The 17,770-nt window shown below is 39.8% G+C and overlaps 1 protein-coding gene across 8 annotated transcripts in view; it reads left to right on the top strand.

Annotated features, from left to right (window-relative positions):
- Nucleotides 1–17,770, top strand: part of arnt2 (aryl-hydrocarbon receptor nuclear translocator 2) — a 454,524-nt gene that overhangs the window by 430,454 nt on the left and 6,300 nt on the right. For all 8 annotated transcript variants that reach the window (XM_072564841.1, XM_072564840.1, XM_072564847.1 and 5 more), the window contains 2 exons: nucleotides 12,366–12,511; nucleotides 17,471–17,602. In XM_072564841.1, coding sequence (XP_072420942.1) covers nucleotides 12,366–12,511; nucleotides 17,471–17,602 — 278 coding nt within the window. The remainder of the gene's footprint in view (nucleotides 1–12,365; nucleotides 12,512–17,470; nucleotides 17,603–17,770) is intronic.

Genomic DNA, 17,770 nt, shown 5'->3' with positions numbered 1-17,770 from the left:
GCTGCCTGCTGTGCTTTTCCAGCGCCATTCTTTATCAACTCTGCAATACTAGCAGTGCCCGGTACTGAGCATGTGCTGGACTGTCACAAGAGAACCGTGCTTCTCAGTGCCTCACAGCAGCGGAGCGGGCTTTGTCTCTGGCTATTCAGAGACCTGAAGATCTGGGCCATTGTGAGGGCCCTAGGTAAAGTGGATAGGAAGAATCTATTCTTTTGTTGCCAGAGACAGCAATATCTAGGGGCACAGATTGCAAGTAATTGATAGAAAGGTTAGTCAGGAGCTGAGACCACACTATTCACCCAGAACGTGGTGAAGATTTAGATTCATTTTATTTAAATTTTGGAAGTCAAACACAGATTTGGTGTCTGCTCTACGTAAGGGTAACTCATTCATTTTGACTCTCCACTTTGCCCCAGACAGTTTGTCTGTCCCTGGCACCTGTAATGTTCTATCAAAGCTCAATGTAAGCTTGAGAAACAGCGTCTTATCTTGAAACAGGTCACTTTTATGTCTTTCAAACTCTACAATGAATTCAACAATCTGAGATTATAACCTCTGCACTCCCATTTAGTTGCCTTTGCTCATTTTTTGTTTTCAGGTACCTCCCCATCATGGTTCATTCGAAACTCTAGGCACACCACACCTTTGTTTATTATTGTCCCTTGGCCTCTCCTGCTTTCCGGTTTATCACAGATCTTCCCTTTTCTCTCCACCCCCTCCCAAATAATTCACCCCTTTCACTGCTTTGTGTTTGTGTAAATCACACACTATTTTCAATTCTGATTAAAGTCATAGATCTGGAGTGTTAACTCTATTCTTTTCTCTATGGATGCTGCCAGGCCTGCTGAGTACTTGCAGCATTTTCTGGTTTTATTTCAAACCTCGAACACCACAATATTTTGCTTCTGTTAATCGATCCTTGGGTCTCCTTTGGAAATCAGAATGCTCAGGCACAAAATGCAAGCATAGCAGGGTAGCCCCAGTGCGTTTATATCAGCTTTAAAACATATCAGTTAAACTCCCATGGTTTGAACAAAATGTTGAATACCAGTTTTGAATTCCTTGCCAGGCAACTTGATTTCTTGACATGATCATGCTTCACTTCCTGTGGTAAATAGATTTTTACAATTTCACAGATTATTTACTCCTCAGAATTGTTTGGATGTATTCTTTACAAACTGTAGTTTGTTACAACATGCCCAGAAATGTAATGTGTTAAACCCTATTATGCATTAGTATCATAAATAAATTGGATGAAAACTGTAATTATCAAATCATGCATTCTCTGAGTGAATGATCAGAGAATATCTCTGCAAAGAAATAAACCAGAGAATTATAGGTCTTTGGTATTTGGATAAATTACACAGTGATATGCAAATAAACACAGTGAATTGAATCTTTGGACATCTAGGAATAAATCTACACACCAATAATTTTAATATTTAACAATCTTACACTACTACTCTCTTCCTCAAATGTAGGCTTACCTCTGCTGGATTTGTCTGAATTGCTTTGTGTTCAAATGGATTATCTTAAATTTGTATCAGTAATATTTGCTCATAACTTGAATATCTCTTTCGGTATGTTCAGTCCTCGTACTCAAGTGATCAGAGATGATTTTAAAAAGAGCCAACTTAGTGTTGCAAACTCATGAAGCATTTCAATGTAGGAGACACATAGTTAGCCCATCATTCCTGATTGATCCGTTAAAAAGGTCTTTGAATTACTCCCAATACCCTGGCCTTTGCCAGTCAGCCTGAATGTTTTTCCTGTCAAGTTTTTATGCAGTTCCCTTTTGAAAATCACTGTAGAATCTCTTTCCATCACTATTTCAGGAATGATGTTTGTGATGATGCTGTCACTTTGAGATTATTTTTCCTGGTTTTTGAAATGAGGTGATAAGGCAGAGCCATCTCTGGGGTCTCTAAAAGAGTTGGAAGTTTCAGTGAATGTCTCCTAGCTGCTGTTCTTTCTGAATTTTCTCTTGATGTTTTTTCCCCTCCTGGATTGGAGAATGTCTGAATTTGCCTTTTTGCCAAGGGGTGAGTTTATGGGATGTTACTGTATCTATGGTTCTGTTTAGTTTTTCAATAGTTAAGTTAATCTAAATTCCTCTTTCTTTTGTTTGTATTTTCACTACAGTGTTTAAATGAGTTGTCTTGCTTAACGTCAAGTAGTTTAACCAGTCGCTTCGAATTTGGAACACACACTTCACATCTACTTTTAAAATAAGAAAAAGTTAGGATCTACGCTACCTTCTTCAAATATTTTGAGGGGGTCTGATGTGGTCCATAACACATTGCATTAAAAATCACTACAAGTTCAGTTGTGGCTTAACTCATGATTTTATAAAGGTTTAGTTTGCTTGCTCTGTGCCTCCATTTTTACATTCAAGCATTCCATATTTTTTTTTCTGATCAGTCTTGTCAACTTATATATAGAACTCCTACAGTGTGGAAATAGGCCCTTCGGCACACCACGTCCACACCAACCCTCTGAAGATTAACACACCCAGACCCTATTACTCTACATGTACCCCTGACTAATTCACTTTAGCCACATATCCCTCAACACTATGGGCAATTTAGCATGGCCAATTCGCCTAACTTGCACATCTTTGGATTTTGAGAGGAAACCGGAAGAGACCCACACAGATACAAGGAAAATGTGCAAACTCACACAGATAGCTGCCGGAGGCTGGAATCGAACCCAGGTCCCTGGCGCTGTGAGGCAGCAGTGCTAACCACTGAGCCACCATGCTGCCCCAACTTTCATCCTGCAAGCTTCAAAGATTTATGTTAACCTCCAGACTTCTATTGCTTCATCCCTTTTAAAATTGAACTGTCGAAAGGCTAAAAGACATTACTGATAGGAGCATTCGATTTGGGAAAGTTACATGTATTTTCATTAGATATTTCATTCTTGCACATTCGTTCAAGCAGTGCAAACAAATAGGATATCTGTCACCAGATAGAAAAAGCAATCATAGGTTTGCTGTCCCTTTTAATAATGTAAACTGGGGATTGTCAGTTTGATCAAATGACATTTCCCCATTCTTTGTAAATTCATTGCACTGTTGGCATTCATGCCAACAATCATCTGTTGCAAGTAAACACAAAAAAGTTTGCTTTTTCCTCACTGGAAATCCATCTGACGTTTAAAGTGTTTTAAAATGTGACCTTTCAAATACGACCCACTTTTGGCACACTTTACAGTTTTCTCACCAGTGCTCAACTTGGGTTCCATCAGGGCCATTGTGTCTTGATGATATTGTTTTGATCTGAATAGGGAAAACGAGATTCATTCCAAAGGTAAAGAGAGGTGACTATGAATGTCCTTGACATCAAAGCAGCATTTGATCAATTCTGGCATCAAGGTGTACTAGCAAATTTAAAGTTAATAGAAAAATCAAAAATGAAAAACTCTCCATTGGTTGGAGTGAGACTTAGTCCAAAGGAAGATGGTTGTGATTGTAGGAGTCCAATCATCTCGATTCTCAGTCCAGGAGTTCCTCAGGGCAGTGTCTTCAGTGCAGCTATCTTCAGCAACTTCATCAATTACCCTGCCCTCCATGATAAGATTCGATGTAGGAATGCTTGCTGAGGAATCTCACTGATGTTTGTTCGATGCTCAGCTCCATTCTCAACTCACCAGATGATGACCATTGTTTATTTGCAAGGGGAATAAACTATAACAATAGGGAAGTTTTGCTGCAGTTGTACAGGGTATTTTTGAGACCACTGTTCGTTTTGGAAGGCAGAGCAAAAGAATGAAGTATTAAATGGAGAAAACTGCAGAAAGCTGCAACACAAAGAGACTTGTACATGAAACAGAATACAGGTACGGCAGGAAATCAGAATGGAATGTTAGTGCTTCGTTCAAGAGTCTTGGAGTACAAGAATGTGAAAGTCTTACTGCAACTGTACAAGATCCTGGTGAGACAGCACTATGAGCAGTTTTAGCCCCTTTATTTAAGGAAAGATGTCATTGAATTGGAGACAATCCAGAGAATGTTAACTAGAATGATGCCTGGTATGGAGGGATTGTCTTATGAGCAAAGGTTAAACAGATTGGGGCTCTACTTACTGGAATTTGAAAGAATGAGTGGTGATCTCATTGAAACATATAAGGTTCTTAAGAGGCTTGACAGGATAAATAGTGTTTCTTGACGTGGGAGAGCTAGGACCAGAGGACATTCAGAGAATAAAGGTGGTGCTGATTTAAGACTGAGCAGAGAGGGAATTTCTTTTTTCAAATTATTGAGAGTCTTTGGAACTCCTTACCACAGAGAGATGTGGGGCAAAGTCCTTGTGTTATTTTAGAGTAAGATACATAGATTAATCTAAAGAATTAAGAGCTCTAGGGAAATTGCAGGAAGGTAGATGTTTAGGATTTATGTTTTAGAGCTACATTTCTCACCTCCAACTGCATTTGAAATTCCATCATATTGTGATCACTTTTGCATATTGGATTCTTTACGATATGGATATTAATCCTATCTAATTACACGTTACTGAGTCTAAACTGACCCGTTCCCTGGTTCCCTAAAATGTCCCGTATACACACTATGAATTCATCCTCTAAGGCTACCTTGGCCAGTTTAATTTGTTCAATCTACATAAAGCTAAAAATCACATGTGATTCTTGCAGCCCCCACTTACAATTTCTTTTTTTTATTAACATATAGTCTGTTCTAAGTATAGCCACTATTGGCAAAAGTTTGGTATTAGTTACTGTCCCACCAGTGACTTATTCCCTTTGCTGATTCATAATCAAACTGATTTCAGTTGAGTTCATTTACTGCTCAATAACTTTCAGACAGTGTTAGGAAAAGCACAGTTTATTCTGCACCATAATTTGTTTTCTTTAAAATCTTGTTGAGTCTGTGTTATGAAGTATGTTAGAGCATCAGAATGTTTTTCACCTGGAATTAGAAAGTGTCTTATTTCTTTTGTGAAATTCAGTCGTCTAGTCCCTAAGATTTGGAGCTTCCTCTCTGTATCTCTCTACTTCTTTCATCCATTAATATTCTGCTTAAGACCTTCCTTATTAATGAAGTTTTTAGTGATCAGACTAAATATTTATATTTTAACATAAATATTCTTGTGAAGTATTTTATTATTTTGCAGGTTCAGTATAAGTGCTTGTTGTTGTAGTATGCACAGGAATTATTAAAAGGGCAAAGAAAATGTGATGCAACGTTTTAAGCTCTTCCTGTCTTCTTAGTAACTTGATATTATCCTTGGCATTGCCCTATTTCTGATTGAGGAGAGAATGCAGAACAACACAAGTGTCCCCCGTATCCATGGGTGATACATTCCAAGACCGACTGCAGATGCCTGAAACCACAGATAGGAGTGAACCCTATCATTTAAATGGGAAATTTACCTCCTTGGCAGCCCCCTGGAATTATTTATGGTATATTCCATGTAATATTTTCAAGCCATGGTAAATTGCGGAAACAGAATTCACAGATACAGGGGTTCGACTGTACTTAATTTCGTTGTCAGGAGAAAAATCATGTGACTCATGTGAGATAAACAAAATGGAAAACTCTTAACAGACATATTACCTTCTGATGTTATTCATTTGGCTGACTGCCTTATTTTTTGCAACACCCAATGTATCATTAAAGATTTTCCACCTTTATCTTTCTAGGTTCATGAGGTGTAGATTTTAATACTAAGTTTTTATATGTATGGGTGTTTTTTATGAGAGGGGAGGCACATTGTTCAGATATCTTGTGAAATGTAAACTTTTTCAACACTTGGTAAAGGAAATGCTGGCAGGAGAAGGGGACACTGGGTCACTGAATGAGGCTCTGGTCAAGAAAAAGGAGGCATTTATCAAGTATAGTCAGCTGGGATCAAGTGTATCTCTTGAGGAGTATAGTAGGTATAGGAGTTCACTTAAGAGCAACATCAGAAAGGCAGAAAGGGAACATGAAACAGCTTTGGCAGATAAGGTTAAGGAGAATCCAAAGAGATCCTACAAGTATGTTAACCACAAAGAGTAACTAGGGGGATATAAGACCTCTTAAAGATGAATGAGGCCATCTACGTGTAGAACCACAAGAGATGGATGAGATTCACGTCGGTATTTACCATGGAGAAAGACATGGAAGCTACAGAACTCAGGGAAATAAATACTGATGTCTTGAAAAGAGTTTGCATTACAAAAGTGAAGGTGCTGGAGGTCTTAAAACTCATAAAGGATGATAAATCCCAAGGACCTGATCAAGTGTATTCCAGGACATGGTAGAAAGCTAGGGAAGAAATTGCGGAGCCCAAAGCAGAGATATTTCTATTATCGACAGTCATGTGTGTGGTGCTGGCAGACTGGAGGTTGGCTGATGTTGTGCTATTATTTAAGAAAAAAGGATTTTCCTGCAAGGAGAAGCCTGGGAACTATAGACTGGTGAGCCTGATGTCAGTGGTGCGGGAGTTGTTGGAGGTCTGAGAGACAGGAAAATATGAATTTGGAAACATGATTAGGAATAGTCATCATGGCTTTGTGCTTGGGAAGTTCTGTCTCACAAACCTGATTGGGTTTCTTGAAGAGGTGACAAAGAAGATAGATAAAGGCAGAGCGGTAGACGTTGTCTACATGGGCTTTAGGAAGGCCTTCGACAAGATTCTGCAAGGTAGACTGGTTAGTAAGGTGGGATCCAGGGAGACCTCGCAATTGGAGACAGAATTGGCTTGACAGTGGGAATCAGAGGGTAGTGGTGAGTGTATGTTCTGGAGGCATGTGACCAGTGCTGTATTGCAAGGCCCTGTGCTGGGTCCACTGTTGTTTGTCATTTGTACAAATGATTTGGGTGCAAATATAGGAGATTTGGTTTGCATATGATATCAAAATTGGTGGTACAGTAGTCAGTGAAGAAGGTTATCTATGAGTACAATGGGATCTTGATGAACTGAGCGAGTGGCACCAGGAATAGTAGGTGGAGTTTAATTTACATAAATGTGAGATTTTGCATTATGGTAAGACAAATCAGGACACGACTGACGCAGTTAATGGTCGGATTCTGGGGCATGTTGTCAAACAAAGAATCCGAGGGGTGCAGGTATATAGTTCCTTCAAAGTGGCATCACTAGAAAGGGTGCAAAAAAGATTTACAAGGATGTTACTGAGATTGGAGGATTTGAGTTATAAGGAGAGGCTGGATAGGCTGGGACTCTTTTTCCTGGAGTGTAGGAGGCTGAGGAATGACCTTATAGAGGTTTATAAAATCAGGAGGGGAATAGCCAATGTCTTTTCCCCAGGGTAGGGGAGTCTAAAACCAGAGGGCATGGGTTTAAAGTGAAAGAGGCAAGACTTATAAGAAACCTGAGGGGCACACGGAGGGTGGTCCATGTGTGGAATGAGCTGTCAAAGGAAATGGTGGAACTGGGTACGACTGCAGCATTCAAAAGACATTTGATCAGGTACATTTCATAGGAAAGGTTTAGAGGGAACAAAAACAAAATACTGCTGGAAAAGCTCAGCAAGTCTGGCAGCATCTGTGGAGAGAAATCAGAGTTAACGTTTCAGGTAAATTGACCCTTCTTCAGAACCCTTTGGGTTCCTTCAGGAGTCTCTTTGGGTCAGTGGACTCAAAACATTAATTCTGATTTCACTTGCTGAGCTCGTCCAGCAATATCTGTTTCTAGTTTCTGATTTCCAGCTTTCGCAGGTCTTTTGGTTTTTATGGAGGTTTAGAGGGATATGGGCCAAAAGCAGGTAAATGTGACTGGTATAATTTTGGAAACCTGGTTGGCATGGATGAGTTGGGCGAAGGGTCTGTTTCTGTGCTGAACAACTCTGTGACTCTATGACAAAGTTATCAATAGCCTTGAAGCAATACTGCTCCATCAAAATGCCACAAGTACACTGATCCCTGCAACATCTTTTTGATATAATGCTTATGTGTAATGGACTTTGCTGAATTAAGAGGCTTTGAATGCTTTTTGTTTTGTTCTTATTGATTGAATTGGACTGAGCTGAAGAATTTATTTGTTTTGAAGTTGAATGAGTTTGACTGGTGTCTCAGCTAAATTAATTGTTCGTCATGTTAGGTCATGTTGGAAATACGAAGGAAGAAGTATTTGGTTTTGGTACCATATGTCATCAAAGCATTTCAAAATATTTAATTAAATTAATTACTTGTGGCTGACAGTGACAGTGGAGGAACTGCAGTCACTGTTTTATTGATGTGAAAATTGAGAAATATAAGTTGCATAATTACATCAGTCTGTTAACCAAAGAGAAAACTAAATACAGGTATAGTCCTGTGAAGTCACTGAATTCCTTAGTAGCCTTGTCCCAATCCCATGCTAAATATTTAGGAACATGTACCTTGAAATAAGTACAGTGGACAGAGGGGAGGTGATGGCCTTATGGTTCAACAGGAAGTTAGGAAAGCTAATGGAATGTTGCCCTTCATTGCTAAAGGGATTGAGTTTAAAAGCAGGGAGATTATGTTGCAGCTGTACAGGGTGCTGGTGAGGCCACACCTGGAGTACTGCGTGCAGTTTTGGTCTCCTTACTTTAGAGAGGAAGTACTGGCACTGAAGGGGGTGCAGAGGAGGTTCACTAGGTTGATTCTGGAGTTGAGGGAGTTGGTTTATGAGAACAGGCTGAGTAGACTAGGATTATATTCCTTGGAATTCAGAAGAATGAAGGAGGTTCTTATAGAAACATATAAAAATATTGAAGGGAATAGGTAAGATGGACATAGAAAAGATGTTTCCACTGGCAGGTGAAACTAGAACAAGAGGGCATAGCCTCAAAATAAGGGGAAGCAGATTTAGGACTGAATTTCACCCAGAGGGTTATGAATCTGGGGAATTCCCTGCCCGGTGAAGTAGTTGATGCTACTTCAGTAAATGTTTTTAAAGCTAAGATAGATTTTTTTTTGAACAGTGAAGGAATTAGGGGATATAGTGAGAGGGTGGGTAAGTGGACTGAGGCCATGAAAAGATTGACCATGATCCTACTGAATGGTGGAGCAGGCTCGAAGGGCCAGACGGCCTTCTCCTGCTCCTAGTTCTTACGTTCTTATGTATTATCACTGGACTGTTAATCCAAAGATCTAGCTAACGTTCTGGGGATCTACCATGGCAGATGGTGGAATTTGAATTTAATAAAAATCTGTAATTGAAATATCTGATGATGTCTGTGAAGCCACTGCTGATTGGTTTGCTAATTTTTTGTTTTGGGAAGAAAACCATGAAATTGCGAAATAAAATCTAGAGATTCCAGTATTATATTATTGTAATGTGTCTTTAGAACAGCGCCTGGTAGCAAAAGAAAAGTTTTTAAAAAATAAAGGAAACTTAAATGTTGCATTCAAAAATCATTCTAAATAACTATCTATTGTTATACCAGAGTTCATTTCTCCCTATTCCAGTCTTTACAAAACATTTACTGTCCAGGAAAACCCATCCCTGTACTAGAGAAAAAACTAGTGTTGTAGCATTAGTGTAATGTCATTCTTGGCCTCAGAATGTACCAAACCCAAATAAATACTTTCAAAGTTAAGTTGCTGTTGTATGGGCAAACTCAGCAGTTAAATCTGTGCCTAGCAAGCAATGATATAAGAACAGAATGAGCAGTTCAGCCCCTTGAGTCATTCTGCCCTTCACTGAGATCAAAGCTGATCTATAGTGCTGCACTTTGCTCAAAAAATGGCTTTGATCATTTAGAGTCATACGCTTGGTCAAATCTTCAAATGGGACTTCAACTCTCAAACTGTGACTTGGATAAAAATGCTATTGACTGAGCCAAACTATCACTTGCCAGCTTTCCCAGTAAATCTAAGTTCTGAACTCCCATTTCTTGTTATTATCTGCTTATCTTTTCATGTTCTTCCTTCTCAAATACTGTTCTTTCTGAATAATTTTATAGCCTTTGCCTCAAGAGCCACCTTTCAGACTTCTACAAATTCCTTGTGTGAACACTTCTGCCCACCCTTCGTTATTTTAGTGAATGTTGCTTCTGAAAGTGCCACACAAGCAAAATATGAAAGATTTAACATAAATATTCACAAACAACACTAAAGCATACCTGAACATGTAGGAACATATCAGAGAACAATTTGCAAATACTACTAAAACTACAAACCCAGAATTGGAAACCAGCAGTCAGCTCCCATAAAGAACATGCATCTGTTTGTCTCACAGTTAAACCTCCCAAGCTGCTTTAGCTTCCTGAGGCATTTTCAACCAAACTTTGGCACCAAACCACGTAAGGAAACTTTAGGACAGATTACCATAGCTTGGTCAAAGAAGGAGATTTTAAGGAGTGGCTTAGGGGAAGAGACAGAGAGAGACAAAGTCACTGTCAGAGTAGGTCCTCAGCAGCTAAAAATACTGACAGCAGTGGTAAAGCAATTAAGATCAGGCTTGGAGATGAGGCTAAACTGTAGGTGTGCAGAAATCTCACAGGGCTGTAAGTTTACAAACATACAGAGGGGAAAAACTAACGAAGGATTTTAAGTTGCAATGACAGAAAAATCACAAATTTATAGTTGCAATGACAGAAGAATAACATGAAAGACGTATTTAAATGTACTGATGGTCAAAAGCTGGAAAATGGAATTAAAATATTTAGGTGGTTATTTTTGACCAGCACAGATGCAATGGGCTGAAAGGCCTTTTTCTGTGCTGTAGATTTCTCTAATTCTAGAATGTCTAAAGCTGATTCTACAGACAGAAAATATTGTATTGTAACAACTTGGTTTTTACCAGACTTAACTCAACAAAATCAATTTTCTAATTTTTTAAATTCGGAAAGGTTAAATACAGCTTGTTGTTTTAATGTTAAGTTGTTGAAAATTAAATCAGAGTGTAGCCATGGGAATTTAAAGCTACCCAAACAGGGAGCCACAGCTGAGACATGCCGAACACTAGTGCTGTTTACTTTCACAAATTTCTGAACCTTCAAAGCAATAGGTTGACCCTGGGATGTCAATCATTCAAAATTATCAGCATGGCTGGCAGCCTAGGAATCTTGTTAGGAAAAGGATTGCTTTTTTCTCATTTTGACCACCAACTGTCCTTGCTTAATTAAACTGTTGAAAAGATGACCAAACTGCAGCCCATGGTTCCAGCTCAGTAAGGAACCACATGGAATTCAGGTCGAGGTCATTGAACTTCAGCACTTTCTCTCTCTCTCTCTCTTTCTCACCCTTTCTGTCTGTCACACACAGAATGGACTCATTAGCCCTAGCATCCTGAAAACTAAAACATTTAACTGGTTTGAGAGTGATCTAATACCTACATTTAAATCCAGTTTTGTGTCTTATTTCTTTCCCATTATCCAAAGCACACGTGGCATTATCTGACCACACACTGAACGTTGTATTCTGCTTGTTCAGGTTTTTAATATATATAGTTTAAGTCAACTGGTTTATAATCATGCCTGGTGGGAGTGCTTTTCAATCCACTTTCTATTAAGAAAGCAGAATATGTGTATGTGATATTGCATTAGCCGCAGAAGCTTACCGTGTTACCATTCTATTTCATTTGACCATTACATATTGGATGATAAAGTTTGTATTAAAATAAAGAAAAATTAAAAAAAGAATTGGAACTCTTAAAATTATCCAATTCTTATTGGGAACATGTTTAATGAGGTTTTCTTAACTGGGGCCTGAGATTTTTAGGGCCCCACATTTAGCCTTGGGCCTTCATAGAATCATAGAATCTCTACAGTGTAGAAACAGGCCATTTGGCTCAATAAGTCCACCCGGATCCACCGAAGAGCAACCCACCCAGACCCATTCCCCTACCCTATTCCTCTACATTTACCCCGACTAATGCACCTAATCTACACATCCCTGAACACTAGGGACAATTTAATATGGCCAACTCACCTAACCCGCGCATCTTTTGGATTGTGGGAGGAAACTGGAGCATCCAGAGGAAACCCACGTGGACGTGGGAAGAATGTGCAAACTCTACACAGACAATCGCTTGAGGCTGGAATTGAACCAAGGTACCTGTCAGTGTGAGACAGCAGTGCTGCCCATTCGTCCATGTTGTCTTCCCATTAACCTTTTAGTCATCTTTGCCTGATCTCAGTTCCTAGTGTGACTGCTAGTTTTCTTCCTGGCAAACCCTTGGATGCTACGGATGTTTCTCACTACCATCTAGCAGCCAAACCCATCCCCTCAGTATTGTCCTCAACGTACTGTGAGAATAATGTCACAGTAAATTCATTAGCTTCAAAAAGGAAGCAGTTGTAAAGAAATGAACTACTCAGTTTGTTCATTGAGTTTTTAATTTGTTGTGGGTGAAAGCATTTTTGTGATAACTACTGTACATTTTCTAAAAATAGCCAGTATTTGTTTTTGATATGCATCAACATCTTGCCCACAGCTGAGAGTGGACAGAGTAGCGGACAGTTCCAGGGAAGGTCATCTGAAGGTTCAGCTGTATGGTCTCAGTGGCAAGGCCAGCATCATAATCAACAGGCAAGTGAACAGCATACACATCAACAACCAGGACAACCAGAGGTCTTTCAGGTGAGGGTCTGCATAAAGTTCATCTATTTCTGAAATTTCACTTATTTGCTTTACACTTTCTACTCACTCTAGTATTCAGACATAAATTAACCTATTGTGAAATTCTCACACAATTCGTGACAACCATAAAATCACATCATCATCATACAATTAATTTACTCCGAGCAGCATCACTGTCATCTGTTTTCATGACTTGCCCTTATGCCCAGTACTGCCCAATAATCAAGAGCCTTTTTCCGTCCCTTCAGATATTCAGTCAGCTGCAGCAGACGTGCAATAAGCCGAAAAATCAAAACCCTTTGGGTTCACTTGTGGGCTCCCAGCAGCATTTGGAAGGGGTGGGCACCTGCTGCGGGCTGTGCCCTGCTCTTGCTACCAACCCCCACCTGGGCCCTTGGTCTGTGTACTGGTCGAGGTTCTCAAATCCCGTTTTAAATACCATCTTCTGTATGGAATTATCCAGACCCCGCTGTGGGGTGATCCGTTGTTTCTCATTGGACCAAGCAGTTGGGCACAATTAGTAGTACGGAATTACGCTCATGTTTTTGAAATGCCTTGTGTTTCCACTCAAAAGTATGTCTCCACAAATGAGTTTAAGGTGACAGGAGAGAGGTTTAAAAAAGACATGGGGGCAATTTTTTTTTATGCATGTGGAATATACTTCCTGAGGCAGTGGTGGATTTGGCCACAGTTACAATGTTTAAAAGACAGGAAAGGTTTGGCGGGATGTAGACCAGGAGCAGGCAGGTGGGACTAGTTAGGGATTATGTTCAGCATGGAGTGGTTGGACCGAAGCTTCCATGATCTATGACTCTATATAAGAGCAAATGGAAAACCTGCCTTTATCCAGAGTAATCATGTAACATTTTAAATAGCAATTTTTTTTTAAAAGGATGTTTTCCAGTTTGATTCATACATTTGAAATTGGGTTTACTACAAAAAATGTTTTAAATCACTGCCAGTCCAACACCTGAGAGTAACCCAATTTTAATTGTCTGAAAATGCCTTGGAAAAAAAATATGAAATTATTTTCTATCAGGTAATCGTAGTCAGATCCATCGAATATTTTTAAAACAATTGGAACATTTTAAACATAACTACTAGTGTGCTTGCACCCAAATAATCAAACTTAGTTTTTGGAGATTTTATGAAGGAAAAAAATTGAGAGCAAGGAGTGGAAAGTGGGTGGTGTGGCATGGTGCATTGTTGCTGGAAAGTAATCCTGAGATCCAACGCATGTTCTAGAGCCCAAGTTTGAATCCCACCATGCCAGATGTTGGAATTTTAATTCAAACAAAAGTATCTAAAATTAAGAATCTAATGATGATCATGAAATTGTTGCTGATTATCATAAAATCCCATCTGGTCCAATTAGTGTCCTTTAGGGAAGGAAATTTGCACCTGTGCTGGCCTACATGTGACTCCAACCCACAGCAATGTCATTAACACCTAAATGCTTCCTGCCTAGCAAGCGACTCAGTTGTATGAAACATTAAAAGCCTCAAAAAAAGTAACAAAACCAATAGATCACCTGGCATCGACCTAGGCATTGGAAACTACAATGGCAAAATCAGCCATGTTGACCTTGCAAAGTCCTCTGGACTAACATCTGTGAGCCAGTGCCACAATTGGGAGAACCATCTCATGGATGGGTCAAGCATCAGCCTGACATATTCATTTTCACAGAATGGCCTTACAATTTCCCAGACAATGTGCTCACCATCCTGCCATTGAGATAGGACATATCCAACAGAGGTGGTGGCACAGTAGTATACAGTCAGGAGGAAGATGTTTAGTGTCCTAAATATTGACTCTGAACCTCATGAATTCCTATAACATGAAGTCATATATAGGCAAGGTAACATTCTATTGATTACTACATCCTTGACTGATGAAACAGTACTCCTCAATCTTCAACACCACTTAAAAGGACACACTAAGGTGGGCAGGAGCACAGAATGTATTCTGGATGGGGGAATTCAATGTTCATCATCAAGGTTCAGCAGCACTTACTGAGTTGATCGAGTCCTAAAGGACATAGCTGCTAGACTGGGTCTGCAATAGATAGTGGAGGAACCAACGAGAGACAAAACCATGTTTGACCTCATCCTCACCAATCTGCCTGATGCAGATGTTTATGGCAGTATTAATGAGAGTGACTACCACACAGTTCTTATGGGCACAAAGTCCCATCTTCACATTGAGAATACCCTCTGTTATGTGGAGTAGCACTACTACATTGTTCAATGGATAGATTTTGAACAGATCTACCAACTCAAGACTAGGTATTCATGAAGTGCTGTGGGCCATCGACAATAGCCAAAATGTATTCTAACACAAGCTACAACCTCAAGGCCTGCATATCTCCTCTCGACCATTACCATCCAGCCTGAGGATCAATTCTGATGCAATTAAAAGTGCCGAACAGCATGCAAGTGCAGCGTCAGGCAGAACAACAAATGAGGTGTCAACCTGGTGAAGCTGTAACACAGGGCTACTTGTATGTCAAACTGCATAAGGAGCAAGTGATAGACAGCTAAGTGATTCTATAATCAATGGATCAGATCAAAGCTCTACAATCCTGCCAATTCAAGGCTTGAATAGTGGTGGACAATTATACAATTTAGTGGCAAAGAAGGCTTCACAGACATCCCCATCCTTTATGATGGGGAGCCTAGTACATCAGTGTAAAATAAAAGGCTGAAGCATTTGTAACTATCTTCAGCCAAGCATGTGAAAGAGAATATGCATCTTGCCCTTCTCTGAATGTCCCCAGCATCACAGATTCCAATCTTCAGCCAATTCGATATCAAGAGCACCAGGACTTCATAACTTAGAACTGAACCACTGGTATGGGATTGCTTAGCTCAGTTTATCACTGATGCCAGTCTTCAGCCAATTGGATTCCTTCCACGTGACCTCAAAAAAATGGCTGATTAAGCTGAATCCTTCAAAAGCTATGTGCCCAAATTATATTCTGACAATAATAGGGAAGACAGTGCTCCAGAACTAGCCATACCCCCATTGAAACTGTTCAAGTTCCAGTACAGCTACAAGATTGGCATCTATCTGACACTGTGGAAAAATGCCCAGATATGACTCTTATACAAAAATCAGGATAATCCAACCAACATATATACTGCTGTTTCATTCTATTCTTGATCATCAAAAAAATGAAGAAAGGGGTTATCAACAGTGCTACACGCAGGACTTGGCAATAACCTGCTCACTGACACTCAGTTTGTGTTTTTCCAATACAACTCCACTCCTGACTTCATTACAGTCTTGGTTCAGATGTGGGAAAAATGCTGAATTCCAGGGGTGAGGTGGCTGACTGTGACCGAGTGTGGCATCAAGGAACTCCAGCAAAACGAGAGAGAGAGTTAGACTGAGAGGGAAACTCTGAGGGAAAACTCTTTCATGGTTGGAGTCATGCCGAGGACAAATGAAGATTGAAACAAAAACAGAAATTGCTGGAAAAGCTCAGCAGATCTAGCAGCGTTTGTGGAGAGAAATCAGAGTCAAAGTTTTGGGCCCAGTGGCCTTTCTTTAGAACAAATTAAGATCGTTCTGATTGTTAGAGGTCAGTCATCTCAGCTCCAGGACAACTCTGCAGGAGTTCCTCAGGGTAATGGACTAGGCCCGAACTTCTTCAGCAGCTTCACCTCTGACCTTTCCTCCATCATAAGGTCAGAAATGGGGATGTTCGCTGATGATTACACAATATACAGTACTATTTACAACTCAAATTCTGAAACAGAATCCAAATAGAGTAAGACCTGAACAGTATTATGCAGGGTTGGGCTGAAAAATGGCAAGTAACATTCATGCCTCATAAATGCCATCCAATGACCATCTCAGTAAGAGACAATATAACAATATTCAATGACATTACCATCATTGGATATCCCACTGTCAATATCCTGAGGTTACCATTGACCAGAAATAGAACTGGACTCACCATATAAATACAGTGGCTACAGCAGGTAAGAGATGAGGAATCCTGCAGTGAGTAACTCACCCCCTGACTCCCCAAAGCCTATTCAGTACCTACAAGGCACAAGTCAGGGTGTGAAGAAATACTTCCAACTTGCCCGGATGAGTGCATCTCCAACAACTCAAGAAGCTTGACACTATTAAAGCAGCCCACTTGATTGGCATCCACAAACATTTACTCCCTTTTCCACCACTGACTTTTCAGTTGCAGCAGTGTGTACTACCTGCAAGATGCACTGCATAACAACACCAAAGTTCATTAAACATCATTTTCAAAACTAATGACCACTGCCATCTAAACAATCCAGGGCAGCAAACATATAAGAACCCCCACCAATTGTAGTTTCCCTCCTAAGTCATTCACCATCTGACTTGGAAGCATATTACCATTCTTTCAGCGTCACGGGGACAAAAATTCTAGAACACCTTCTTTGACAGCATTCCGGATGTACCGATACCACATAGATGACATCAGTTCAAGATGCAGCTCACCATCACCTTTCCCTAGGCAGCTAGAGGTAGGTAATAAACACAGGCCCGGCCAGTCAAGTCCACACCCCCCTTCATTAATAAAATAAAATCTTCCAAAGATGATTTATTCACTGTGGGCCATTTTGGTGAGTGAGGTCGACTTCTAAAGGAAGATTTTCAAAATCAGCACAGACCTCACAAAAGTGTGAGTTGTTATACAATTTATACTCCAAAATTTGTGATCTTGTACACCGACATTGGACAAAAATGTTAGTTGTGCCTTCCACACCATCCAACGGCTTTTCATCTATATCGATTACATTTCTACATTTGTTAATCATTTTTAACTGCATCTCTAAGTTACATGCTTTTATTCCAGATGTTTTGTGGTAATATTTTCATAAAGCTTAATATTTGCATTATGAGAAAGCTTAATATTTTCTGCACGCGGATCTTTCAAGACTCTAAGCTGTAGTTGGTTTGTACTTGCAGGATATGTTGTCCATGCTTGGAGATCCAACACAGGGGACTGGCAATTACAACAATGAGGACTTTGCTGATCTCAGCATGTTCCCATCATTTTCTGAGTAAATGGCTAATAAGCTGGTGGTTGATCACTGAGAGGTGAGCATATAATTACAGAAGGAATTTTTGGCTTAAGGAATCCTTTTGAGAAAATTTGAGCCGTTTAAATAGAACCAAATGGATTCAATTCAGTAGCATTAGCAAACTATGTCACACATTCCAGGCAATGAATTGGGAAAACTAGAGCAAATGTATGCAGTGTAATGA

The sequence above is a fragment of the Chiloscyllium punctatum genome, chromosome 48 (assembly GCF_047496795.1).
Source record: "Chiloscyllium punctatum isolate Juve2018m chromosome 48, sChiPun1.3, whole genome shotgun sequence".
Lineage (NCBI taxonomy): Eukaryota > Metazoa > Chordata > Chondrichthyes > Orectolobiformes > Hemiscylliidae > Chiloscyllium > Chiloscyllium punctatum.
The sequence above is the reverse complement of the archived record's forward strand: the minus strand, read 5'-3'. Positions and strand labels throughout refer to the sequence as shown.